The sequence below is a fragment of the Poecilia mexicana genome, unplaced genomic scaffold, assembly GCF_051168715.1.
Source record: "Poecilia mexicana isolate PSO_F unplaced genomic scaffold, ASM5116871v1 scaffold_18, whole genome shotgun sequence".
In the NCBI taxonomy this organism is placed as follows: Eukaryota; Metazoa; Chordata; class Actinopteri; order Cyprinodontiformes; family Poeciliidae; genus Poecilia; species Poecilia mexicana.
In genome coordinates this window covers 27800694-27827751 of record NW_028263387.1, presented here as the reverse complement: position 1 = coordinate 27827751, position 27058 = coordinate 27800694, and the positions used below count along the sequence as shown (strand labels likewise).

The 27058-nt window shown below is 41.0% G+C and overlaps 3 protein-coding genes and 1 long non-coding RNA gene across 4 annotated transcripts in view; 1 reads left to right on the top strand and 3 right to left on the bottom strand.

The window, feature by feature from the left end:
- LOC106913559 (high affinity immunoglobulin gamma Fc receptor I-like) overlaps window positions 1–27058 on the bottom strand; it is a 108054-nt gene that overhangs the window by 14203 nt on the left and 66793 nt on the right. The window lies entirely within an intron of this gene.
- Window positions 516–3256, bottom strand: LOC148154428 (butyrophilin subfamily 2 member A2-like). Its single transcript, XM_088015961.1, has 4 exons — window positions 3228–3256; window positions 1875–1962; window positions 951–1260; window positions 516–827 (listed from the first exon to the last, which is right to left on the bottom strand). The coding sequence occupies exons 1-4, from the start codon at window positions 3254–3256 to the stop codon at window positions 673–675; spliced, it is 582 nt and encodes a 193-aa protein (XP_087872087.1). The 3' UTR covers window positions 516–672.
- On the top strand, window positions 3013–26792 carry LOC148154426 (CXADR-like membrane protein). Its single transcript, XM_088015629.1, has 4 exons — window positions 3013–3391; window positions 19388–19726; window positions 20358–20681; window positions 24617–26792. The coding sequence occupies exons 1-4, from the start codon at window positions 3328–3330 to the stop codon at window positions 24787–24789; spliced, it is 900 nt and encodes a 299-aa protein (XP_087871755.1). The 5' UTR covers window positions 3013–3327; the 3' UTR covers window positions 24790–26792.
- On the bottom strand, window positions 23879–24518 carry LOC148154427 (uncharacterized). The gene is made up of 3 exons (XR_015766105.1): window positions 24297–24518; window positions 24048–24220; window positions 23879–23965 (listed from the first exon to the last, which is right to left on the bottom strand). It is a non-coding gene; the product is annotated as an uncharacterized LOC148154427 (long non-coding RNA).

Sequence of the window (27058 nt, the reverse complement as noted above, 5' to 3'; positions counted from 1 at the left end):
TTCGATTCCCGGCCCAGGGTCTTTCTGCATGGAGTCTCCATGTTCTCCCTGTGCATGGTGGGTTCTCTCTGGGTACTCTGGTTTCCTCTCACAGTCCAAAAACATGACTGCCAGGTTAATTGGACTCTCTAAATTTGCCTTAGGTGTGTGTGTGTGTGTGTGTGTGTGTGTGTGTGTGTGTGTGTGTGTGTGTGTGTGTGTGTGTGTGTGTGTGTGTGTGCATGATTGTGTTTCCTGTCTGTCTCTGTATTTCACTGCGACAGACTGGTGATCTTCCAGGTGATCTTCCAGGTGACCTTCCAGGTGACCTTCCAGGTGACCTTCCAGGTGACCCCGCCTCTCGCCTGGAACTTTAGCTGGAGAGCAGCAGAACCTCCTGACCCACAAAGGTGTTAGAAAATGGATGCTTTTTATTAGCACATGAGTTATAAGGGAGAGACAGGTAACAGACATTTCATATTGCATAACTTGTGAATTTAGTGTTTACACTTTGAGATAGAATCAAAATAACTTTTAAAACTTGACGTTTCACAGCAAAATAAGAAATAATTTTCTCTTAGGTAGCAAGAATGAAATGGCAGCATCCTGATGTATCTGCCCTGATTTGGTTTAGAAATCCAGCAGAAACAATAATCTGATCATGTCCTCAGATTTAAGGCCTTTACAGTAAATCTACAGATCAACTGGAGGATCTGAGGTTTTCTTCCTGAAACAAGCTGATTGTTTTTTATAGATCAGAAATGAAACACCAGCAACAGCAAAAGCTAATAAGATCAGACCGAGAATCAGTCCGATGGATCCATCCTTGGTTCCTCCATCTTTGTCCCCTGCAGAAAAACAAACACAGAACAAGACAATGAGCCGATTGGATCAGATTTAAGATGTTTCTGTCTGAGATCCAGAACCAGGAAGCTGCTGGTTCTGATCCAGAGACAAACAAACAAACAAACTCACCTGGAGAGAAACCTGCAGGTTGATGGTTCTGATCAGTTCAGCATCAAGGCTTCCTTCCTTCTGGACTCGGCACTGATATAGTCCCGTATCGTTAGTCGTCAGGTTCTTCAGAACCAGAGACACGTCTCCATCCTTCACCTGTCGGTCCATCAGATCCACCCGGTTCTGATACGACGGGTTCTGGTTTTCTGGATCAATCCGACCGTCTCGGTACAGAAGAACATATCCTGAGCCCAGATCGGTTCTGATCCAGATCGGTTCTGATCCAGATCGGTTCTGATCCAGTCCACAGCAGCAGCAGGTTTGTTACCAGGAAGTCCACATGGCAGAGAGATGATCTGTCCAGGTTCAGCTGTGATGTTTATCTGATTGGCTGGAGAGGAAAGCAGAGAGGTCAGAGGTCACACTGGACCAGAGAGAAAAGAGCCTAATATGGATGTTCACCAATAACAGCCTCATTAGGATTAACACCAAGATAAAATCAAGTTTTTATCGTTTTATTAAATTCACAGAAATAGATGGAAGAATCATTTCTTCCAGCTCTGTTGGGATCCGGGGTGTGGGATGGTTGTGTTGTTGTTTTCCATTAAGCCACCAGAGGGTGCCCTGAGGCTGCTTTCACCTGAGGGGTGTTCTGTGGTGGCTGATCCAGCACACCTGCCACCAATTTCTTCATCTGGAGGAGTATATTAGGAGGGAACTGTCGACACTTCATCGCCAGGGCGTTAGCCAGTAATGGTATTTTCCTTGTGATGACTTGGCCTAACCCATTAGAGCCTGGATTCTTGGCTTTCTGAACTCCCTCCTTGTGATGCCGTGGATTATACCCACTGGTTGCCCAGCTCCCAGAGCCTCTCTACAGTAAAAACCTTCATTGGACCTTCCAGTCAGCAGCAAGACTCCATCGTTTCAGTTCTTACCTGTCCGCCCTCCCACACAGCCTCAGATCTACCAGGCATCCGCTCCGTCAAATACAAACCCCGGTAGCCACAGTAGCCTCCTCTCTGTCTAGACGAGCACATCACAAAGTAAGATTTACCGGATTATCCAATCCTACAAATTCCCATTGGCCTTGAACTCACAATCCTTGTTCTTCCTGTACTCAACACCTTCTCCAAGTCCACAAAACACATGTAGACTGGTTGGGCGAACTCCCAGAACCCTCCAGGACCTGCTGAGGGTGTAGAGCTGGTCCAGTGTTCCACGACCAGGATATTTCTGAATATTTCTCTGGTTGTTCTTGTTGGTGTTTATTTTGATTATTGCCTAATTTTATAGTTTAATCACATTTTGTTCAGTTCTTTACATTACCTTTCGCTCATCAGGTTTAGCTTGCTTTTCATTGCATTGTTATTTTTAACCAGGCATCCACACAGCCACCTATCCTTTACAAACATCTGCGTTGCACATAGATTTCAGCCAGTTGGTCTCGATACCAGTTGGTCTGTAACACCGGATCAGAACCAGAGTGTTTTGAATGAATCAGTCAGGTTCTGGACCCCAGTCCGGAGTGGATCTGCTTCAGGTCCATAAACGTCTGATGAGGATCTACTGACTGATAAACTGATCTGAAACTGTCTGCTTGTTTCATTGAACCGAGCTGCGGTCCACAGCGTCTCCAAGCTTTAATTAAAGGTTATAAACTTATAATTACAGTTGGTGAAAACACATTTATTTTATTTAAAGTTTGAACAACCCGATATTTTACCAGAAGCTCCGCCTCCCATCTACCAGGAAGTCAGAGCTCAGATAACGGCTTAAAGTCACAACCAGTTTAACCTTGATGTTTATAAAAAATAATAAATATCTGTATTAGTGATCATCTTGCGTTATTATTGTTAAAAGTGTTTCGCTGCACTATGTGCGTCCAACTGCTAGCTAACTATGAAAGTCATCGCTGATCATCCGGGAGTTTCCTGTTCATCTTTTGACTCTGGATTAACAGTTTCTGAGAATCGTTAGTTAGAATGAAGGCGGATTTTTAGGAGTTTTGGACGCGTAGCACCAACAGATAGACATAGCTGTCTATCCGTGCTACGGTAGGAAAATCTGACGAGGCAGCACCGATAGTCAGAACACCTGGTCTACTCTCATGTCTATGATCCAGAACCAGGAAGCTGCTGGTTCTGATCCAGAAACAAACACAAACAATGTAGGAGAAACCAGCAGGTCGATGGTTCTGATCAGATTATCATCAAGGCCTCCTTAATGCTGATCTCGACATTCATATGTTTTATTATTACTACTTGCTTTTATTATTTACGTCATTTTACGTCAGTCCCAGCAGCATCTGCAGCCCCATGATGACCCACGTGACTTCCGCATTTCTTTCCAGAGTAGCATTACGGCTAACACAGTATATGGATTATAGAAATGGTTTCATTAATGGTCCCGTTGCTCTGCTGGACTCTGTGTATCAGCTCTGTTTCTGCTGAAGGTGAGTTTTAATCCGCCTTCATTCTAACTAACGATTCTCAGAAACTGTTAATCCAGAGTCAGAAGATGAGCAGGAAACTCCCGGATGATCAGCGATGACTTTCATAGTTAGCTAGCAGTTGGACGCACATAGAGCAGCGAAACACTTTTAACAATAATAACGCAAGATGATCACTAATACAGATATTTATTATTTTTACAATCGTCAACAAATTTAAAATGGCGTTTTTATTTGGTAGAACATGAAATATAAAATTAGTTAGATGTTGACGCATCCTTTTGTTAGAATTACTTTTGTCCAAAAGGTTAACTCCAAACAGCTGAAGTTCAGGTAACTGGAGGTCAGTTGATTGATTGGTTATATTTTGAACCAGATCGTTGATAACGAAGCTGAAGCTGGTTTCTATTTCTAGCTTCCAATAGCTAAAGGGCGATTCCACCTCATTTTTCACTAACTTCCGCATTTTTAATCGACGCTAGTTTAAAAACTAAAACTCGTAGACTCTTCAAACCTGGACCAGATTATTCTGCTGTTTAAGCTGGATATTTAAAACAATGTTTGGGATTTGTGAAACTTCACTAAAGATCAGATTACTATTCATACTTGTTCCATGCGGTTTTTTTCAAATTCAATTCTAATTTAAAACCACTTTATTAATCCCAATGGGAAATTAAATGTTGGTGTAACTCATTACTCTTCAATGAGTTATTGTAGATATTGATGGGTTATGGAAGGAAAGATCTTTTGCAGGGTCTGTTAAGTGAAGTGAAGTTCCACAAATCAGAAAATGGTTATAAATATTCTGCTGTTAGAGCAGAATATTCTAGTCCAGGTCTGAAGTGTCTGGTAGTTGTAGTTCTTTAATTAGAGCAGATCTAAGGTGATCCAGATGCAAAAACATGGTGAAAATCAAACTTCATTGAGTTTTCACAAATCAGGAAAAGTTTTCATAAATCCCAAACATGGTTAAAAGGAATCTTCTTCTTGAAGAGGAGAATAATCCAGTCCAGGTTTCAAGTGTCTAGGTGTAGTAGTTTTTTAAATTAGAGCAGTTCTAGTATGAAAGAGATCCAAAATAATGGTGATAATTGAACTGTATTGAGTTTTCACAAATCCCAAACATGGTTTTATTTATTCAGCTTGAAGCGGAGAATAGTCCAGTCCAAGTTTCAAGTCTCTAGGTGTAGTAGTTTTTAAACTAGAGTTGATTAAAGATGTGGAAGGTAGTGAAAAATTAAGTGGAATCGCAATTTAGCTATTGGAAGCTACAAATGGAAACCAACTTCAGCTTCGTTGTTAGACTGCAGTGGGAATAGAGTCCAATACTGTGTTAAACTGATTGTGTGAGCAATAAAATTATACAGTAAACAAAATTCATCATAGGACAACCAATCTTCACTGTCATTAAGAAAATGTCTTATGGACCAAATACCTTTTTCCATCCAGTGATCCAAATACAGAGACTTATTCCTGTGCAGCACAAATCTGTTGTTCCAGATGGGAGTTTGATGAGGAGGAAAGTTGTTTGCTCAGAAGTTTCCAACACAACATCAGCTTGTGAAAGGCAGAAAACTTAACAGGAAGTCTGTCAGCACCAAAGTCACATCTAAGAACAAAATCTTTGCATCCATTTTTAAACAAATCCATTTAAGACAATGCATTGATATAAATTGACTGGTAATTGAACAGGTTCTGCCTCTTTCTAAAGCCAAAGTAAAAAACAGCTCATAAAATAGGACTCAGCAGTTTTAAACTCAATACATCAGTTTGACCAATAAAAATCTAAAACGTTTTGTTCTTCTTGAACATCTCTACATCAGTGCAACAGCTTGATCACTTTGTGGCTAACAGAGAAGGAGGAGGCGGAAGGAAAAAGTGAGATAACGTAACAAATGAAGACTGTAGGATTGATTCTGGCGGATTGCATAAACTGTACATTGACTGTAGCAACATGGCTTCTACATCAGGAGGAAATAGTGGAAATGAGATGGAGTGCAGGGTTTCCCCCAGAAAACTTGCTAAGCCCGGTGGTCGGGGCGTCGAGGCGGTCCATCTTTGTATTAAAAGATGTTAAGTTGACAGGAAATGTAAAAGTATTACTGTGTAATTACATGTTATGGGAAAAGATCTCGAGTGAAATACTATTTAAACTCACAACTAGTCTAAAAACAACAAATTTGCACTTCTGTTTAATCCAGATTAAGTCAGCAGCTCCATCAGGCCCCCAAGGGCTTCAGGGGCCCCATAAACGCTAATATTTTAAAACAGACCACAGATACATAAATGTAACACTTGTTTATTGAGATTATCAATGCTGTTAAATTTGATTCAATTGTTTAGGCATAGATAAATTAAATGATTTTAAATTGTTTAACATTTAAATACAAGATTTTAAGGAGCTGGCAAGTTTACTTTGTAAAACTTCAAAGAACAATATTCATAGTTAGATTGTTTTGTTACCATAGCAACAATCTGATGCTGTGAGTTTAGTCTTTGAATTTACAAATCCAAATTAGTAAACTGTGATTATAACTTATTGCTTTTTAGGCTGGCCAATTAAACTACTAACTTCTCCCATATTTCACTAAATCTAACACAGAAGCTGTTAGAGGTGCTGATATTTTTAGCAACAAAAGGGGCCCCTAAGTCAGATTCTGCTCCAGGCCTCATACAGCCTTGGACCGGCCCTGCATGATGAGGTAATCTGCTGCACTGCGCAGAGATGCGCAACAAACGGGAGATTTAATTCAATGCTGCTAATGTGGCTTTAGTAGCTCTTCCATTTCTGTCTGTTGAATTACAGAAACTATTCTGTTGGTCGAGTTTATGGGACGAGTTTCTCAGATCTCTGCACGCATTAACTCTAAGTAGACAACGCATTGAAATGGTTTGATGCATTGAGTAACCAGAAAAATAATAATAATAAAATGATATAAAATCAGCGTGATGCGTGACTCCGAGGAGAGTGTGAAAGCTCCTCACCGGGCTGAACCTGCATGATCAGGTTAGCGCTGCTCGTTATCCACAAACGCTCCGGCCAACCGGGACCACAAACTTTAAAGGGTAGACGGACACAGAGCCACACGCTGGGCAGCGTGTTGAGATGTAAACGCCGCATATAATTGTTCGTTCACAAAGATAAATCATTCTCACCGCTCCACAACGCGCATCTGAATTCGCTACAACTTATTCCTGCGGTTCACATTGAGCTGCAACCAGAGCTAACGCGGCGGGTTTTAAACTCTTACCTAGAGTTCTCCAGAGGATCATAATTCCTCACAGTAGGTTTATGTAAATATCCATACAGGTCAGCCTGAGTCCAGTTTGAGTGAAAGGAGGCGGCAGCTGTGATTGGTCCACGCTGTCGGGTTTAAATGCATAAACTATAAACCTATCTATTATAAACCTGTCCTTAAGGATAAATCTGCTCTGCTAGTGAAATGCTAAGAGCAAAAGAGACGCTTGCAGCCCGGCTTTAAAAAAATAAAATAAAATAAAAATTTTTTCCTACAAACGTAAAGAAGCAACGCTTGGCCTGGTGGTGGGGCTAGTAAAGCATGACGGGCCACCAGGCTTATAATACACTGGGGGAAACCCTGGAATGGATTATATCAAGATCAGCAAGAATGAAAAGGGCAACTAGGAAGAGACGAGAAAGAGCAAGAAGTTGGTCGGGAGAAAATGAAGCAAGAGAAGAAGCTAATAAAAAGACAAAAACAAACAACAGGGCGAGTTCAAGAGAACAGAAGGACTTTAATAGAGAAGTGGAATTTAAAGTCAGTGGAATTCAAGCAAGAAGGATGGAGGATCTTTCCACCCGATAACGTTGACCAGAGCAATAGAGGAAAAAATTGGGAAAATTAAAATGGCTAGAATCATGAATAACAGAAGAGTGCTAATATATGCTAGCAGTGAAAAAAACTTGATGGGGGAAAGAATTAAAACATATTCCAGGGTCTTTAGCAAAGCTGAGAAGAGTAATATCAGGAGTTCCTATGGAAATGACAGTGGAGGATTTGAAAAAAGAAATCAAAGGAAGGAAAATAACAGATGCCACCAGGATTAAAAGTCAAAGAGATGGGAACTTCAAGACACAATGGCAGTGATTTTACAATTTGAAAATGTTATGCCAGAAAATATCCAGCTAGGAGACATGAGCTACAGAGTTAGAGAGTTCATCCCTGAACCCTCAGATGTTTTATTGCCAAAGAATGGGACACATTGCAAAGGAAAACTTAGGTAAGATGTGGAGGTCCACATGAATATGGAAAGTGTGATAAAGATGCTAAAATCAAATGTAACTGTGGAGGAGATCATAGTGCAGCTGATGGAGGATGTAAAATACAAACAGTGTGTCTTGTGTAACAGCATAAATTTTGTGTCAGTTGGTCACAAGGCAAGATATCTATTTACATTTGCAGGTCAGAGTTCTGCTTAGACCAGGGGTGTTAAACTGAATTTCACCGAGGGCCACTTCAGCATATTGGCCTCCCTCAAAGGGCCACATTGACGGTACAGATCAGGAGTGCCCAGGTCCAGTCCTCCAGACTGCAACTTTTAGATGCATCCCTGCTAAAACACCCCAGACAAAAGGTTGACTTCCCTCATTAGGTCTGTAGAGGCTTATAATGAGTCAATGATCCAGGTGTGTTAGAGAAGGAACCATCTAAAGTTGCAGATGGTAGATCTGGAAAACTAGACTTGGGCAGCCCTAGCATAAATGTATAAAAATACAATGTTAAAAATAAATTAAACACCTCATATTGATAAATAACTGATTTTATGCATTGAAGTTTTAAATATTACATTTGAGTTTCCATGGATGTAAAATTTCTGCTCAGTTTAAAAATTACAATATTTAAATCAGTGTTTAAAGGTAAGCAAGCAAATAATAAAAACAAGTTTTGTTGTTAACTCTCAACTTCATTCACAAAACTTTTTTGTTGTTACGCAGCCAACATGTATTTCACATAACAACAAAACAACTCACACATCTTCATTCACAGTCTTACTTGTAAATCGATTTTTCTTTTCTTGGATGTTTTGATGTTAGCTTGTCGATGTCTCTGTTTTATTCGCTGGGAAAATCAATAAGCAGCTTGAGGTGACTCTGCTGCTCTCTAGTGGCGAGAAGCCGTAATGTTGGCTGGTAACAATCGGAATGCATTATGGGAGATGTAGTTTGTAGTCAATTCGTGCTGAAAACCTATTTTAAGTCAATCATCGGCCTATAAAAACCTGAGGGGGCCACATAAAATGACATGGCGGGCCTTGAGTTTGACACATGTGACTTAGACCTTTAATCAGCCATCATCTGATCTGGAGGTGTAAAACCAGGGAGAGAACTAAAACATGCAGGATGCCGGCCCTCCATGACCCACTTTGGACTCTACTGGTCTAGTAGAACAATTTCACAATTTAGTGTAAATGGGTCACATGACCCAGAAGCTATAGAAGAAAAATACTAAATTTTGACAAAAAAATGCTAAACTAATATTAAAAAGGTTCAAATGCAATAAAAATGAGTGTACCTCATCTCTCCAGTCTAGAACAGTTTCACACTGGTTTTGAGTCAATAGGATTTGGAAGCTATTGAAGAAAACATGTACTAGTGGAGCCTCCTAGTGAACTGCAGGGATGACCTGGCGTCCATCCCTCCTCTTTTCTTCCCAATCAGTGGATTGTACCGATCCGTCTCCTGCCTGGTCCCCCCATTCAATGGTGAGGTCCCATTACTGGGGGGAACCACAAACAGCAACATTTCTTAAGACCAGTTTTGGGGGGCTGGCAAAGTCACATTGAAATGTAACATAAAATGTTACGTTTGTCAAGCTGCAGGACAAAGAATGACTGGTGATGCACTTCAAACGTGTTTTTTTCAGTAAGCAACCTGTTGAGAAAGAAAACTAAAATTCAAATGTTGCTTCTGTGAGTTTTGTTCAGTCTGACTGATCTAATCTCTGCTAAACCTTTACAAAATATAAGGTTCTAAATAAAAAAGCTTTAATGAGGAACTATTAAAATTTACCATAAACATTGATTTATTGAAATAAATACATAATACAAGTTATGGGCTGTTTAAATTATAACTTGTTAAGTTGTTTCATTTTTAAGCTCTTTTAGTTTTGCCATGTCCTGGGTGACGGAGAACCAACAGGGAGATAGAAATGAATATCTGGAGGGTTTTATAACTGTAACGTAACATTTAAAGCTGGACTTTAGCCATTATTTAGTGCCCATTGTTCTCAGTGTAATTTTAAACATTAAAACAGTAAATACTAATTAACTGATGAAGCTTAAACACAGAAATGGTAAAGAGGGGAAAAAAACTGAATAACTCACCTCCACAATACAGTGCAGCCTCCACTCTTTTATCCAACACCTTTTCTTTTTCTTACATCTTTTATCACTTAAAATAAGCTCACAAACCATCAGTATTGCTCAGTCTGTATGTTTACTCTAAATTCAAGTCAGATATCGTGGCTTTTACAGGATTTTCTGCCTGAAATGTGAATGTCGGTGAGAGCAATCGCTTCATGTGTGGTGTGTTGCTCTTGCCGTGTGGTTGGACACACCGCATGGTTGAACCCGTTACACCTAAGATTTTTTTGTCTGCTAGTTTGTGTCTCAGGTTTTGAAAATGGGCCGACAATCTAAGATGGTGTAGTGTGAGCTGGACATTACACTGAAGAAGGGAGGGTCAGTGGAGAGCACCGGAGTTGAACCTTTTTTCATCCAGAGTCATCAATAGAAAGAGAAAAAGGCAGGAAGAGACGATAAAGCCAGTAAATTAAAATGTCAATAACTTTCATTCTCATGCTATTAATTAATTTATCATTTATTGCAACAGGTCTAGTTCTCAGCTCCTCCCTCCCGTTTCAAACTCTTATAATTAACTAAAAGTTAAAGAGTTAAATATGAACAGGATGTTTGCTACCTTTGACAAAAAAGCTCAAGTCTATGAGAGCAGTGTAGCAGTTTTGCTAATGCTTATCATAATTAGCATTAGCATTCTTCAGACTGGGGAAATCTTTCTCATTAACAACCGACATCTTTTATTAAAGTCTTATTTTTCTGCTTACTTTAGAGCCGGGGTGTTCTGGTCCACCCCAGGGATGAAATGATGTGTGAAGGTCCAGTTTATGCAGCTGGTTGAGGTTCTGCATGGATGGAGCTCAGAGTGATACATGTGCCACGTCGCCATCTTGCCAAAGTCCCCATGTACATCATCTTGTTCTCTTCCTTTCCTGTTTCCACAGAGCTCTGTACCAACTGTTGTCTGATTGGTCAGAAGCTTGTTGCCATGATTTTCATATGCAGAAATGAGCTCAGACAGCAGGTTTATCTTCCACTAGTGCAGTTTATTTATTTGTTGTATATTCAGGAGAGAAAAGGACTTTTGAGTACATTTCCTCTAATTATATATATTTGTATGATTTTTCTCCAATATTCAGATTGTCACACGGCTAAATACTCTTGGATGGGAATGTTGATGTGTAGGAAACGATCTGTAGCCAGGTTTGGTTCTCTCTTCAACATGAAGCTCATCTTCATAAAGTAAAACAGAGGATGTTAGTGGGAACTCTGGCGGTAAACAGGAGGGACGACCGATGGCCGCTGATATATTCCATGAGTAAAACATGTCTGAATATTGATAACCTGCCACCAGGTGACTCTACATGGACTGTTCAGCTTCATCCAGCAGAAAAGAAAAGACCAGCACAGCCATTGGGTTTACTGTGAATACAAAGTGTTCTGCATGTTTCATCTCTTTTGATCAGCTAAAATATGAGTGATATTGTTGTAAATTTAAAACACTGTGTAACTTTATGAAAAGGAAAACACTGATGGAGCTGAGAAGTTACAAAAAGTTTAAAAGGTTTTCCTGAGTTCAGTCTTAACTGAACGTCCCAGAGAATCGTTTTCTCTCCTTAGAATCTCACAGACTGAGCTGATTGATTAAATATTACTTATTAATTCATGATAGAAAGTAACTGAGGACCAGTAGTTTTACATGTTTATCATGGACAAACTTTTCCAGTGATCCATATATTCCTGACATAATGACTCCTGACCTCTGTGTTTGGTGCTGGAAGACCTCTGACCTCTGTAACCTTTTCCTCCTGCCCAGCTCTGACCAGGCCCACCAGTCAGTCAAACATCCTGGATGAACCAGTTCAGTGTCTCCATAGTGAATAACCTCAAACAGCCGTTTGCTGTGACGTGTTCCTGTTGCCTCCTTTCATTCACTGAGACGTTTGTTCTCAGGAATCCATGAAACGTCCCAGCAGCTGCTTTAGAAACGTCTAAACTAGCATCTGAGAAACCGCCAGGAAGAGGAAACTTACAGCCAAGGTGGCTGTGACCTCTGCCTGTCTGAGGGCAAAGGTCACAGTCACCTTGGTAAAGATTAACTCCATCAAACCTGAACCTGGTGGTTTCACAGCCTGAGTCAGTAAATGATTCACAAACCATTGGCTTTGTATGGTATAGCGAAGTTTGAAACACCATCCCAGTCCCTGAGAGACTAAAAGTGACTGTTCCATTGATCTGCACCCTGTAGAGTTCATGGAGAGGATCTCCATGAACTGTTTGGTTATTCTAAATTCCCGTTTGCTATGTTGGGGGTTTTACTGGATTATCCTCTGGAATCGGTTCGTGTTGCTCCTGCCTTGAGGCTGAACACGAACCGATCGAACCTGTTGGACTTTTATCAGCTCTGTGGTCACAGAGGTTTGGAGGATCAGCCGACATCCTTAAATCTTTCCGTCTAAACCAGACTTAAGAATGTTAAGGAAGAAAATTCTAAAATAAGTTAACTTTGGAAAAAAGTTTGGCTCTCTCTTCCTCTGGATCCCAGGTCCTCTCGGCGGGCCACGTGTAGCCACAAGGAAAACAACAATGCGTGTTGACGTCACAGAATTACAGAGTTTAATCCAATATAAGACTATGTATAAACTTACACCAGAAACTGCAGAACAACGGAGACATACATTCATTTACCTGACATAAATGGAAAGAAGGAAACAAAGCAAAGACGTGCAAAGACATCTTTGGAGAGTTGCAAGAGCAAATCTGATCTGTTACTTCTGTGTAGAAAGTTTTATCTTCTTTAATTTATTCAAATAAGGCGTATCTTTGCTCATCCAACCAGGAGCTATCTCTGACCCTCTATCTGAAGCCTAAACCCCTGCAGTGTTTACGGCCTTTCACAGATGAGTGTGAAAAGCCAGAATTTCCACGGTATAGTTTTACGACACAGACAAAAGGCAGTTCAAACGATCCTAGCAAACCATCTGCTGTAACTACAGGTAACATGAAGGTCAACAGGCCAGAATAAGTCACTGATTTAAAACCACAATTTAGGCCATTTGAATCAAGACATGCTCAGTTTTAAAACTAGCTTATTTTAAATTTATTTTCTTAAGACTCACAAGCTCTACTCATCTCCTCTCAACCACCGCCCAAACGCTCTGACTCTGGTCGCTATGGTAACACATATCCCTTCAAAATAAGATACAGATGCGCCACAAAAACTGGCATTTTACTTTCGTGAAAATTTTAGCTCACTATAATGACTAACGGAGCCCTGAGCTTGTTTCTCTGCAACGAGACGGTCCCATCTGGGAGTGATGGAGACAATGACACCCGAAGTGTTGCTTATATCCACAGCCTGCTTGGTCTCTAGTGGTGAAGCAGTTTGAAGCTTCAATGGCTCATTAGCAGCCGGTCGCCGCATGTTACTCAGAGCGGCTGGTAATGTTTGACTCACCTACCGGTCCAGGATAAATCCATCCTCCTGTCTCTTCTCTGGGCCTTTTCCCCTTTGCAAAGAAACTTTCCAAAGACATCTGATCCGTTTCTTACTCATTTTGCTGCTTGTGGGCTCAGTGTTGGCGCGCAAGTCACCGAGAGAATCCGGTTAAAGGATTTTCAAAATAAAAGATCCTCCAGACTCAAATAATACATAAAACGGAAATATTTAATTATTTCTTGCACGGCCCGGTACCAACTGGTCCACGGACCGGGGGTTGGGGACCACTGCTGTAGAGTTCATGGAGAGGATCTCTGTTGATCATCTGTCTCTGAGCTGTTTGGATCCAAATCAGCTTCCATATAAACAGGCAGAGCTAATTTAGATGCTACGCTAACACTGACGAATCAGCAGCCGAGCAGAAACCCTGTTAGTGTTTATTAACTTGAGTTTAGCTTATAACCAGGGGTGAAAGTAAGGGGGTACGGCAGGGTACTGTGTACCCCTAGAGGATTTAGCGGGGTACGTAGTACCTGCAAGAGAGGAGCGGCTGTCTGCTGTGAAGAATCAATGGGTTCACTGTGCAGCTGTAACTGATTAGTTTTTCAAGAACAATCTAAAACACGACTTAATCAATTAATAAATAACTTTTTTCTCATTTTTTCATATTGTTTCTGAACTGTTCGTGCTTTGCTAGAGCAGCGGTGCAACAAAACGTCGATCGCGGAAAGTTTTGAGTCGATCTCGGCATTAAGTGACAAACTGAACGCTGCTGAGACCAGCAGGTCCTCCTCTGATTGGCTTATCAAAACATTCAGAACTTTATTAAACAACAACAATAAAAACGTGTTCAAATTAATGACCCAACAACAACAATAATAATCTCAGTGATTATTGTTTCAACAAGGTGTTGCACAATGCTGTGTGTTTCGGTTCCATTATCAAAATTACTAACAGAGCAGGAGTTTAAAATGAGCTAATCATCCACCGCTGTGTTCATGAGGATTAATAATGATCGCAAAATAAATATGAAGCCTGCAATCCTGATATGTAACAGACTGAATGTTTTTAACATAATCTTTGGTCGGCTTGTGGGAGCGCAGGAGATTGCCATGGCAACGGGTGTGCTTAAAAGACAAAGTGAGAGACAAAGGTGCGAGTGGTTTAGAGTTGATCACCTGTTCAGGTTGTTTTATCTTTGCTGTGGCTCATCACAGCCGCTGTAGTTTCTGGACGTTCAATAAATGACAAACTTGGACTAATTACCTCGTTCTGTGTGAGTATACGTCATTTACAACAAACATCAAACACGGTAAATATGTTTTATATAGTATTTAACAGACAAATGGCTTCTACCGATAATTATGTGAAATTAAATGAATTGTCTAATATAAAAAAATAGTTTGGTGTCAGGCTCAGAGTCTGAGAGGTTTGTCATTTATCAAACTATTTTTTTGCCTCTTATTTAGTGGAAATATTGATGTTGATGAGATTTTAATAATAACCTTTTTCAACCTTTATAGCTCCACTGTTGAAAATGAGGCTCTAACATTCACAAATGACAGTGAAATAAAATCCAGTCCAACATCTGGTTTGAGGCGATTCCTCTGGATCCTGTTGGAGGAAAAACATCCCAACTTCATTAGATGAGCTTTAACCTAACAGAGCTCTCTGGTTCCTCCTGTCAGGGTGAGGAGGAGCCATGTTAGGAAGATGAAGCTGCAGGATCTTCAGAACAAACAGGTCATGATGCTGGGCTACTGATCATCCCTCTGTCTGGACACAGGATCAATAGAACCAGTTTAAAAGATAAAATGAATGGTTATATGCCAGACATGGAAAACTGGGATGACTCCATGATGTTCAGGATTTAGGTCTCCTGGCGTCTCAAGGTTCAACATGGCAGCCAGTGGAGGAAATACAGCTTTATTTTGGAGCAATTCAAGAGCTACCAGCTTTTATCACTTTGCAAAAAATTAATTGGCACAGAAACTCCAAAGCATACAAAGAAGCAGCTTTATATAAAAAAATTCCCCTCTCACCCTCCGTGGGTGGTCTCTCTTTCATCCTCTGAGCTCGGGTCCTCTACCAGAGGCCTGGGAGCTTCAGGTTCTCCTCCAGTATCTTGGCTGTGCCTAGAACTGCACATTTCTGGACTGAGATGTCTGATGTTGTTCCTGGGATCTGTTTGAGCCACTGCTCCAGTTTGGGGGTGACTGCCCCGAGGGCCCCGATGACCACAGGCACCACTGTGGTCTTCACCTTCCAGGCCTTCTCCAGTTCCTCTCTGAGGCCCTGGTATTTCTCCAGTTTCTCCTTTTTCCTGATGTTGTGGTCACTTGGTATTGCTACATCCACCACAACGGCTTTCCTCTGTTCTTTGTCCACCACCACAATGTCCGGTTGGTTCTCCATTACCATCTTGTCTGTCTGGATCTGGAAGTCCCACAGGATCTTAGCTCGGTCATTCTCCACCACCTTTGGGGGTGTTCCCCACTTTGACCTCGGGGCTTCCAGTCCATATTCTGCACAGATGTTCCTGTACACTATGCCCGCCACTTGGTTATGTCGTTCCATGTACGCTTTCCCTGCCAGCATCTTGCACCCTGCTGTTATGTGCTGGACTGTCTCAGAGGCCTCCTTGCACAACTTACACCTTGGGTCTTGTCTGGTGTGGTAGATCTGAGCTTCTATTGCTCTGGTGTTTAGGGCCTGTTCCTGGGCGGCCAGGATGAGGGCCTCTGTGCTGTCCTTGAGTCCAGCTTTCTCCAGCCATTGGTAGGATTTCCTGATATCAGCCACTTCACTTATTTGTCGGTGGTACATCCCATGTAGGGGCTTGTCTTCCCATGATGGTTCCTCTAGCACCTCGTCCTCTGTTCCCCATTGCCTGAGACATTCGCTGAGCACATCGTCCGTTGAGGCTTTGTCCTTGATGTATTTATGGATCTTGGATGTTTCATCCTGGACAGTGGCTCTCACACTCACTAGTCCTCTGCCTCCTTCCTTACGGCTCGTGTACAGTCTCAGGGTGCTGGATTTGGGGTGGAACCCTCCATGCATGGTTAGTAGCTTCTGAGTCTTAACATCCGTGGCCTTTATCTCTTCCATTGGCCAGCTAATTATTCCGGCAGGGTATCTGATTACTGGTAAGGCATAGCTGTTTATTGCACGGATCTTGTTCTTGCCATTGAGCTGGCTTCTCAGGACTTGCCTTATTCGTTGGAGGTATTTGGCTGTGGCTCCTTTCCTTGTGACCTCATCGAGGTTGCCATTTGCTTGTGGTATTCCCAGGTACTTGTAGCTGTGCTCTATGTCTGCTATTGTTCCTTCTGGGAGTGAGACCCCTTCTGTGCGGACGACCTTCCCTCTCTTTGTAACCATCCGGCCACACTTCTCTAGTCCGAATGACATCCCAATGTCAGTGCTGTAGATCCTGGTGGTGTGGATCAGTGAGTCGATGTCTCGCTCGCTCTTGGCGTACAGCTTGATGTCATCCATGTAGAGGAGGTGACTGATTGTGGTTTGCAGTTGGCTTCAAGGGTGGTTTTCCACAGCCCCATCGAGTTTGCAATGAAGGCTCTTAGAGTCCTATTGATGTTGTACATCTCTAAGCATTCAATGATCCAGGTATGTGGCATTGAGTCATGGCATTAAGCCTATGTCAGGTCCTGGTGCTGTCCAGTTTTTCATACCTGAGACTCTTTCTTGGACATCTGCCACATCTGCTTGTTGAGGGAGGTTGCTGTGGTCCTCTCGTAGAGAGGTTAGCCACTGTGCATTGCTGTTGTGGGACGCCTCCCTTTCCCATATGCCTTTCCAGTATTGTTCAGTCTCCAGCCTTGGTGGGTCTGCTCTGTTGTTAGTGCCCTGCCATTGAGAGTACACTTTAGCTGGTTGGGTGGAGAAGAGCCGGCTAATCCTCCTGGCTTCATTCTCTCTTGTGTATCTCTTTAGGCGGCTGGCCAAGGCTTGGAGCCTTTGTTTGGCAGTTTCGAGTGCTTCAGGTATGGGCATCTGGCTGTACTTCTTAGGTACTGATCTTTTCATTGCACCTCTCAAGGATCACTGATGCTGAGTTGTACATCAGTTCAATGAGACTTTCTGATGGTACTTCACTCAGCCGTTGTAATTGGCGTCGGGGTTGCCTGGTGTTCATTCGGGCCATGATTCTGTCTCTCAGGTCAGTTGCTGCCTCGTTCAGCTCAGGTGGTTCATTCATTACTGGGGCTACATACCCAGTCTCTGGGCGGGTAGTTGTTGTTAACTCCCTTCTGACCTGGCGTCTTGGCTCCTCCCTTTTGCCGTAGCATTTGTGTTGTACCTCGTCAATCTCAAGTTGTGATAGCAGTTGCTGTTTGCGGATGTTGGAACACTGAGTTACTAGTTGTTTGGCAGTTAGTGTCGACTGGGGATGTCGAAGTAACCATTCCTCCCACAGTCTTTGCATGTAACCCCTCTGACTAGGGTTACTTGAGTAGTAGCATTCCAACAGATCCATGTTTTCGTCTCTCGCCCATTTCCATCTTGTTCCAGTAGCCCATTTTTCATCAAGGTGCTCTGGTTCCCCAGCACCTGACGCAGACCTTGTTTGGCCGGGCGACGTCTGAGCCGGCATGTCGTGCTTATCAATGTCTCTCATGGTATGAGGTAGGCTATATAGCTCCAAGGGTCTTGCCTTGCACAGCTCAGTTTCACTGTTGTAACTGTTTGCCCCAGCCTGGATTCGAACCCGGGTGGAAGACTGGTGACTTACCCACTGAGCTATACAGTCAGCTATATATATATATATATATATATATATATATATATATATATATATATATATATATATATATATATATATATTACACTGAATGTTTCTGATCTGAATTCATTGTGATGTTTAATCAAATTCATCATCAGATCAGAATTGTTTTCATGCAGTTTGAAAGGAGAATTTAAATTATTGTAAAGTAAAATAAGTCATTATTTCAACTTAATATGAGTGAAAATCATAGACAAATGCTCTTTAACTGGGTGATAAGGCTGCACCGATTGCAGTTTTCTGGCCGATTACTGATCTTTTAAAAAGCTTAACCTGCCAATTCCAATTTTGGCTGTTACCTTTTTTTATCAGCTCAACTAAAAATTCGGAACCAGAACCAAACATGGAGAAGCAGCATTCAGCTTCTATGCACCATAAGTCTGGAACAAACACATCAAATGTTTCTGTACATTTGATGTACAGAAATGTACATTAGATAAACTGTGTAGTTATGAATATTAAGGTTCTAAGAAATGAGCAGCTAATTAAAACAATGAACTAACTGCTGTATGTTTGTGCAGAAAACTGGCAAGAAGAATCAGAAAACTGTGAAAATAAGAGAAATGATAATATTTTCAAGGCAGCAGGTGGACTTTGATTTTCTATCTAAACCACCTCCAGATGTTTTACAGTGCAGAGGGAATCAGATTTAAGGTGAGGAAGTCCAGACTGAGCTGGAAGGGAGACTTTGAGTGGAGTTGCACAGGAAGGCAGTGGCCAGGCTTGGTTGGGATGAAAGAACCAAAACAACACATTGTAGCATTACAAGAACATGATATAAACTAAAAATATTGATTTTACATCACACTACCCCTTTAAGAGTTGTGTAATTTACTTTTTGTTGAATGTTTGAAAAGAACAGAAAGCTGCAGTTTGTGGTTGTAATGCCCCAAAACATGAAAAAGTCACAACACGTGCCCTCCGCACTTATCAGCTTCCCTCTGTGAGTGCAGGCAGGTATTTTGTGGCTGTTTTATAAAGTTCTTTGTCTGGCTGAGGAGGTAGAGGTTTGTCCTGTAACCGGTGGGTTTCTGGTTTGAATCCCAGTTCTGTCCATCTCATTCACGATGCCGTTGTGTCGTTGGCCAAATTAACCACCTGGTGGTGGTTGACCGGCAGCCTTGTGTCTGTTCCAGGGCAGCTGTGGCTACAATGTAGCTTTACCACCATCAGGGTGTGAATGTGTGACTGAATGTGGTGTGAAGCCCTTTGGAGTCCTTGGACTTAATGAAGCGATACGAGTAAAAGTAATTTACCATCTATTGAAATGATGCAAACTTTGATTTTACAGACTTGATTTTTTCTTTATATTCATTCTGATCAAGTTTTCTTCACATTATTTCAACACAAAAATGTTATCCTGAACCTTAACCTGATAGAAGTACACAGTTCCACTTTGACCTTTAACCTCCCTGCTCTGTTTTCTCTCCTGCAGATGAACCAAAGGTCACAGCTAAACCTGGACAAGACGTCATTCTGCCATGTAGATCTGCTGAGAATAAACCTGTCATCGTTGTACAGTGGAGGAGACCTGATCTGGGGTCACAATATGTTCTTCTGTACAGAGACCATCAAACTGATCCAGAAAACCAGCATCCATCCTATCAGAACCGGGTCAATCTGCAGGACAGACAGATGAAGGATGGAGATGTGTCTTTGGTTCTGAAGGACGTAGCAACTACTGATGGTGGAACATATCAGTGTCGAGTCCAGAATGAAGGAAGCCTTGACAGAAAACTGATCAGCATCGTCCAGCTGGAAGTTCTTCCTCCAGGTGAGTGTCTGTGTGTAATGCTTTAATACAACAGTATTGTAGATCTGCTGCTACTGGATCAACCTTCAGACCTCTCAGGTTCTGGTTCTGCTCTGCATTCGGAACCAGAACCAAACATGGAGAAGCAGCATTCAGCTTCTATGCACCATAACTCTGGAACAAACAAATTAATATTACTGTACAGAAACATCAAATGTACATCATTAGATAAACTGTGTAGTTATGAATATTAAGGTTCTAAGAAATGAGCAGCTAATTAAAACAATGAACTAACTGCTGTATGTTTGTGCAGAAAACTGGCAAGAAGAATCAGAAAACTGTGAAAATAACAGAAATGATGTAAATAATTGTCTTGATTTTCTAAAACAAACCAAGACAAAGCGAGCTCCCAGCAGCTGATGGACTCTGATGGTTTAGAGTCTATCAGCTGCTGGGAGGAAGGATCTGCTGTGACGCTGCTATGTGCATTTAGGATGGAAGGTTTGAAGGAGCTCTGCAGTTCAGTGACGGCTTCATGTGTGGAGTGGCTGCTGCTGAACAGGACAGATCCTCTGGTCCAACAGTGATATTTCTGTAGAAGTACAGAGTTCCACTTTGACCTTTAACCTCTCTGCTGATTTCTCTCCTGCAGATCATCTGAACATCACAGCAGAACCTGGACAGAACGTCACTCTGCCATGTAGAGCTGCTGGCAGTACAGCTGTTATTGCTGTGGAGTGGATCAGAACCGGTCTGGGCTCAGGAAATGTTCTTCTGTACCGAGACGGTCAGATTAATCCAGAAAACCAGAACCGGGTGGATCTGCTGGACCGACAGATGAAGGACAGAGACGTGTCTCTGGTTCTGAAGAACCTGATGACTAATGATACGGGACTATATCAGTGTCGAGTCCAGAATGAAAGAAGTCCTGATAAAAAACTGATCAGCATCGTCCAGCTGAATGTTCGTTCTCCAGGTGAGAGTCTGTCTCTGGATCAGAACCAGAAGTTTCCTGGTTCCAAACTGGAACCAGAATGGAAACTGTTCATGCTTCCAAAAGAACAAAGTCAAACTCTTCCCAGACTTTCAGTAGATTTGTTGATGTGCTGAAAACCCGACTGAAACAATCTCCTGGTTTCTTTATATTCAAGACAAATCTGACCAATTATTGAACTTTACAACCAAACCAGTAATCAGTCGTATATAGATCTAACCAGTGGTGGGAAGTATCAAAGTACAAGTACTTCATTACTGTACTTAAGTACATTTTTTGAGTACTTTCTCCACCACTGGATCTAACCCTATATAAGCAGCTCTGGTCAGCTGGGCCAGTGGCACCTGAACACCTGGACTGCTGTGACACATGAGAGGAACCAAATTCATTATTCCAAAAAAAATAAATAAATAAATTAGTCTGGACATCAGAAAGGGAGAAGGTTTTCATCAGGAGGGTTCATTGGATTCAGGGTCTCTGTCCAAGAAAAACCTCCATTACTGAATCGATGGCAAATCAATGGATGACTGAAGTTTGGCCATGAACCTTTGAAACATGGTGATTCTCTGGCAGTCTGTCCTTTGGTCTGATGAGAGTGAACCTGAACTCTTTGGGTGCAGAGATGCAGTCAGAGAGCAAAGGGAGAGACCTTTGACCCTAAAACCACAGGTCCCATGTTAAACATGGTGGTGGAAGCATCATGCTGTGGGGCTGTTCTGCTGCTCCAGCCACTGAGTGGCCCTCACAGAGCCCAGGTCCCTGTCACTTTAAGAAAGTCAGTCTATGCTGGATGAGCTGGAAGGATTTAATGAGGGGGAAGTAACAATGAACCAGGTTTAAAAAATAAGTGGTTTATTCTTTAAGGTAAAGGGGAAAGGAAGGGGGAGAAAAGAGGAGGGAACCATAATATGTATAATTTACATTTATAAAATACAAGCTGACCAAAACCAGGCCCACAATCAGAACTGTCAGGTTAGATGGTAAAATAAGAAACGAATACTGCAGGAGAGTTCACCCACAGCTAATATTAAACTGTGTAACAGTCAGGTTCTAGTTTAGCGGTTCTCAACGTGGGCGGTACTGCCCCCCGGGGGGCGTTCAGAGGACAGCAGGGGGCGCTGGCGGAAATTTTTACAAAAGGGGGTCGTTGGGATTCCTTTGTACGGAAGCACATTGCTGTCACGCAGGAAAAAAAAAATTGTAGCACTATCATGTTATAACGTGATAGTGCTTGAATTTTTTTATTTTTGGTGGGGGCGTTTGGTCGAAGGTAAACTTTACATCTTAACTTTGAGCAACTTGGTAAAACTGTGTTGTGTAACATTAAATTATGCTTGGCTGCAACGGTATCGATGGCACCTCTTCTTCTTCTATTCAGTGTTTGTAGCGTGTAGCTCCTCTCCTGTTACTAGTAGCTTCACCGCATCAGTTCAGCGTCTCACCGGCTGATGACGTTGCTGTGATTCACTTATTCTGGTGTCTGATTTTCTAATATTTTATGTTTTATTGAGGATTTTTGTACATATGTTTTGGCAGTTCTGTGATGATGTCAAAGCAGCAACTTATATCAAAAAGTGTTTTATTTCCGTCTGGATGCTGCCCGCTTCCAACAGAAAATCGATCTGATAAACATGTAATGACTAAAATCATGATACCCTCACTGGAAAATGAACCCATTTAAATAATAATGGTAATAAAAAAACATAATTTTTCATTAGGTATTCCATGATAGACAGCATTAATTTTATAGAGTTAATATCGGCGCTGTAACTGGTTTGGTATGATGAAACGATAGTATCACAGCACTTTTGAATTTCAATCATCAGAAGATATCAGGATTTTTTCAGTTGTTTTAAAAAGCTTACATGAATTTGCTTTTTTTCATCGATACGCTTCACAACCTCTCCACACCGGAGGGGGGTAAAAATAAATGATAAAACAAATGAAGCGCATGGTGTGCAAAACTCTGAAACAGGAGAACCGGGACAAAGAACGGAGCGACAAACTAGATATGAATCAGGGCATAAAAACAGAGAATCCAACGCTGAACAGTGAAAAATAAATGAGCGTCAAATCAGGTGAAACTATGATGACAAACTAAAGTGGACATAGCAATAAACCAGGAGAGGATAATAATCAAAGGAAACTGAATGAAAATGAATGAACAAAATGCAAGAATAAACTAAGAAACTAAACTAAATACAGAGGAATAAACTGGTATGGCAAGACCTTTAGAGCAATAATTAATACAGAGACTGTATGGCAAGAATAAACAGACACTGTTTCCAGATAAGTTTTTTTTTATATAGAAGGTAAAAGAATATAAAGGTATATTATATTGGAATATTTTTCCACTCTGACTGGCTGCTGTTAGGCCTACAGATTTTAACCTGAATGTTCGTTGCATTTTTCATAGACGCCTGTGAAAATAATTTCTATTCCCATGACTTTTTTGTTCTCTAGGAAATTATTTTTGACAATAAATACAGAAACAAGCATAAAAATCAAAACATCTACAATAGTGATAGTAATAATAAAATAATAGTGCAGAGTAGAATTGAGTTCCTTACATGGGGGCAGCGAGGGACCTGGATAATGGATGGGGGGCCGCTGGCCCATAAAGGTTGAGAAACACTGATCTAGACCCTTCATTGAGAAACCACCAAGGCGCTCAAAAGAAAAACAATCAGAGCTTAAATTAGATTACAGAGAAACCAGGCAGGAACAATTAAGGTTCACAAGACACCAAAACAAAGAGGCAAACTGCTCAGATCAAATCACAGCTGCCATTCATTGACAGCAGAGCAGGGATTTAATTAGAAGCTCTTCTGTGATTGGAGGAGCAGGAGATGAACCGTCCAACCAGGACACAGAGGATGTCCAATGGGAGGAGTCAGTGGAAGCCAACTAAAAAATGCCTCCAGCTATAACACCAGTGGAGACCTACAGGTCACAATATTGACCATTAAATATCAGAAGGCTAATAGTTTCACTTTGTCCTGTTTAAGTTGTCTTGTTACAATTCAGCACATTAATAAAAATTACTGGTCAAACGTTGGTGAGATTCTTTGCCCTTTTGGAAGCAATAGCAGTATGAAGTGCTTATGGTCATTTCTATGAAAATTGTCATGTTTGGTTCCAGTTTACGAACCCACATGCACGAACACAGTCAGGAGACATCTGTACAAAACAAGTTTATTGAAGAGGGGAAAGGGTTGGGGAGAAAACTCGGAGCAGGAGTCAGGAAGGGTTCACCAGTTCAGCCACTGTTAATGAGAACAAGTGGTTAGCTTTCAGCGGATCCAGGGAGGTAAGTGGATGAATCGATATACTGGGAGATTGGCTTACTAGGAGCAGATGAAGTGTTCTCTAGGAGCAGAGGTGAATCCAGAGGCAGCGTGGAAGGTGAAGAACCGTTGGAAGGCGGACAGGTAGGTTTGGCTGGGTGGAGGAGCGAGCTGACAGCAGTCCGGGATAAAACGATCCACGCAAATGGTTTCTCCGGGAAGGTCCAGGTAGTCCTGACGAGAGGAGGAAACATAGAAATCGGTTATCTCAAGGAGACGCGCAGAGGGCCTTTCTTGTAACGATTGTTACCGGGGTAAACAAACACTCAGGCAAAGGAGTGTCAGCTCGCTGCTTCTTAAATCTCCACAGCCTCTGTCAGATAATGCGCCGCAGGTGTGTCCCTGGGTTCGACCACGCACCTCTCCAGGGGCTCTGCTCCTAGGCGGCATCTGGTGGAGGAAGTGGGAAGCAGCAGGCTCCCAAAACAAAAACCAAAAGCACAGATCCTGACAAAAATATAAAGAGTTTTGTGTCATTTCATCAGAGGTGATGATGCTAATAATTATGACCTTTACTGCATCACCTACCTGAGGATCATATTCTAATCATAATCTGGTTTTGTTCTGCAGGAGGTGAAGACGGAGGAAACAAGAAACCTGGTGACCAAGATGGATCCGTTGGAATAATAGTTGGTTTGATCTCAGTTGTTCTTGTTGTTGTTCTTGCTGTTTTATTTCTAATCTATAGAAAACAACAAGCTTGCTTTAGGAAGAAGACATCAGATCCTCCAGTTGATCTGTAGATCTGTGCACAATTGATCATCAGAAGATATGATGGATGATGACCAGATTATGATGAAAATAGCCTGTAAGTCAGTTACGTCTGTAAAGCTCAAAGCTTAAATTTTCATTGTCGAAATTCATTTTTGTATAATTAATTTAAATCTCAGCTGATCAAGTTTCAAAATCAAGGTGTGCTGCATGAAGCTGATCTCATTTTAACGTATCAGGTATTTTTTATTCATTGTTCAATGTTTGGTCATCATAAAGTTCATGTTTTTTTCTTTACTTCATTAAATGATTGTTTTCATTTTGATCAGTTAAGCGTTGAACAGGTCAGGATTCAGATTTCTTGTTCCTTCCTGATCATGACTGATCTGGACATTAACAGACCAAACCAAAGACGTACTGGAGTCCATCTCTGGTTCCAGTTACTGAACATTTCTGACATGGCCTTTAAATAATTTAAAATAATTTATAATCTGTGCTTTTCCTGCAGCAGCTCCCAGTGACCTGCCCAGTTTGGCCATGAACCTCTGAAACATGTTCATTTTTATCAGTTTTTATTTGTTTTTTATGCTGTTTTTTAAACATTATGTTGATATAGGACTTTTGTGTGTGTTATGTTTTAATGTGAATTTGTGTTTTAACTTATTTAACTGCAGAGCAGCTCAGCCCTGTTCCACTTGTTAATTTGTATAAAAAGTCACTCTGGGTTGAGTTTTAGCCTTAAACTGTTTTAACGTCTGTATTTTCCCTCTGGACGTGATCAGGTCACTCAGCACTGAGTGACCTGATCACGTGTTGGTACCAGATGGACTGAGTCTAAAATACTGAGTCTGATATGAAGAACAATCAGATCAATGCCTCATGAAGTATTTTGTTTCTTTTTGCTCTTTTCTGTTTTACATTCATGTTCATTCAAACCAAAGCAGTGTTTTTACACCAGTTTTTTCTGAACTCATGTTTTTACATCAGTTTTTTCTGAACTCATGTTTTTACATCAGTTTTTTCTGAACTCATGTTTTTACATCAGTTTTTTCTGAACTCATGTTTTTACATCAGTTTTTTCTGAACTCTTATTTTTACATCAGTTTTTTCTGAACTCATGTTTTTACACCAGTTTTTTCTGAACTCTTGTTTTTACACCAGTTTTTTCTGAACTCTTATTTTTACATCAGTTTTTTCTGAACTCATGTTTTTACACCAGTTTTTTCTGAACTCTTGTTTTTACACCAGTTTTTTCTGAACTCATGTTTTTACATCAGTTTTTTCTGAACTCATGTTTTTACATCAGTTTTTTCTGAACTCTTGTTTTTACCACAGTGTTTAGAAGGTTTGCTGTTCTCCATCAGTTTGTGCCTTTACTGTTTCATTTCCAATTATCTTCTACATCTTTGAACACCATTGTAAATATTATGGCTCATAATCCAGTAAATCTGTTTACCTTCACTTACTCTCTGCTTCCTGCATGACTCACATTTAACCAAATGTTTTATTCTTCTGAGCTGATCTGCTGCAAAGTCGGTTCATAAAATAACTCATAAAACTCCCAGGTTGTTTCAGGTGAACCTTCAGAAAAAACTGATTTAGAATATCAGTTTCTAAACAGATAAACTGATTATTAGTTTGCAAACTGATTCTAAATCAGTTCATAATGTTTCAGTATTATTGTTGTTCCTGAATACAGACTGTTGATGTTGGCCTGAAGATCTTTACTGTTTACTAGGAACCAATTAGCTGTTGCTATGACAACAGCTAATTGGTTCCACATCATAAAAACAAAGTAACTGATTTCTCCAGACTGACTGGTCTGCTGTCAATCATTAACTTTTTATTGTTTGTGCTGCTGCTCTTTTGAGAGGAAAGTTCAGGTTTTCTACTGAATCACCTCCATCTTTTTTTCCCCAGTCAGTTTCATGTATCTTGTATAATATTCTAAATCTGATGTCTTATTCTAGAGTTTGGCTGTTCCTGTGTTTGTTTGATTTGAATCTTCTGATTAAAGTTTTCTATATAAAAAGCAGCAGTGTGTTAATTACTGAAATGTGGTGATCACATCCCTGTTTCATTAGGATGAGTGAATTGGCTCCATGTAGCTCCTGCATTTCTCACATATGTAAGAAGATTAATGGTTTTACTTCAGTAAATTGTAGATTTGGAGTAATGTAGATCATTAGTGTTGGTTAATAACTAAAGAACTTTTGATTTCTGTGTCAAAAGTCGTTTCATTCTCAAAGATCTGAATGAGGAAAACCTACAGGTTTAGAGATGGGAACCAGAGTTCTGTAG

Bases quoted from the DNA above. Each gene is read 5' to 3' on its own strand.
- LOC148154428 (XM_088015961.1), bottom strand. From the start codon at position 3,256: ATGGGGCTGCAGATGCTGCTGGGACTGAC. The intron at 1,963-3,227 runs GTAAAATGACGT...GTGCTCGTCTAG, and splicing joins CAGATGCTGCTGGGACTGAC to ACAGAGAGGAGGCTACTGTG. The intron at 828-950 runs GTTTGTTTGTTT...GTTTTTCTGCAG, and splicing joins GCAGGTTTCTCTCCAGGTGA to GGGACAAAGATGGAGGAACC.
- LOC148154426 (XM_088015629.1), top strand. From the start codon at position 3,328: ATGGTTTCATTAATGGTCCCGTTGCTCTGCTGGACTCTGTGTATCAGC. The intron at 19,727-20,357 runs GTGAGTGTCTGT...TCTCTCCTGCAG, and splicing joins GCTGGAAGTTCTTCCTCCAG to ATCATCTGAACATCACAGCA. The intron at 20,682-24,616 runs GTGAGAGTCTGT...TTTGTTCTGCAG, and splicing joins GCTGAATGTTCGTTCTCCAG to GAGGTGAAGACGGAGGAAAC.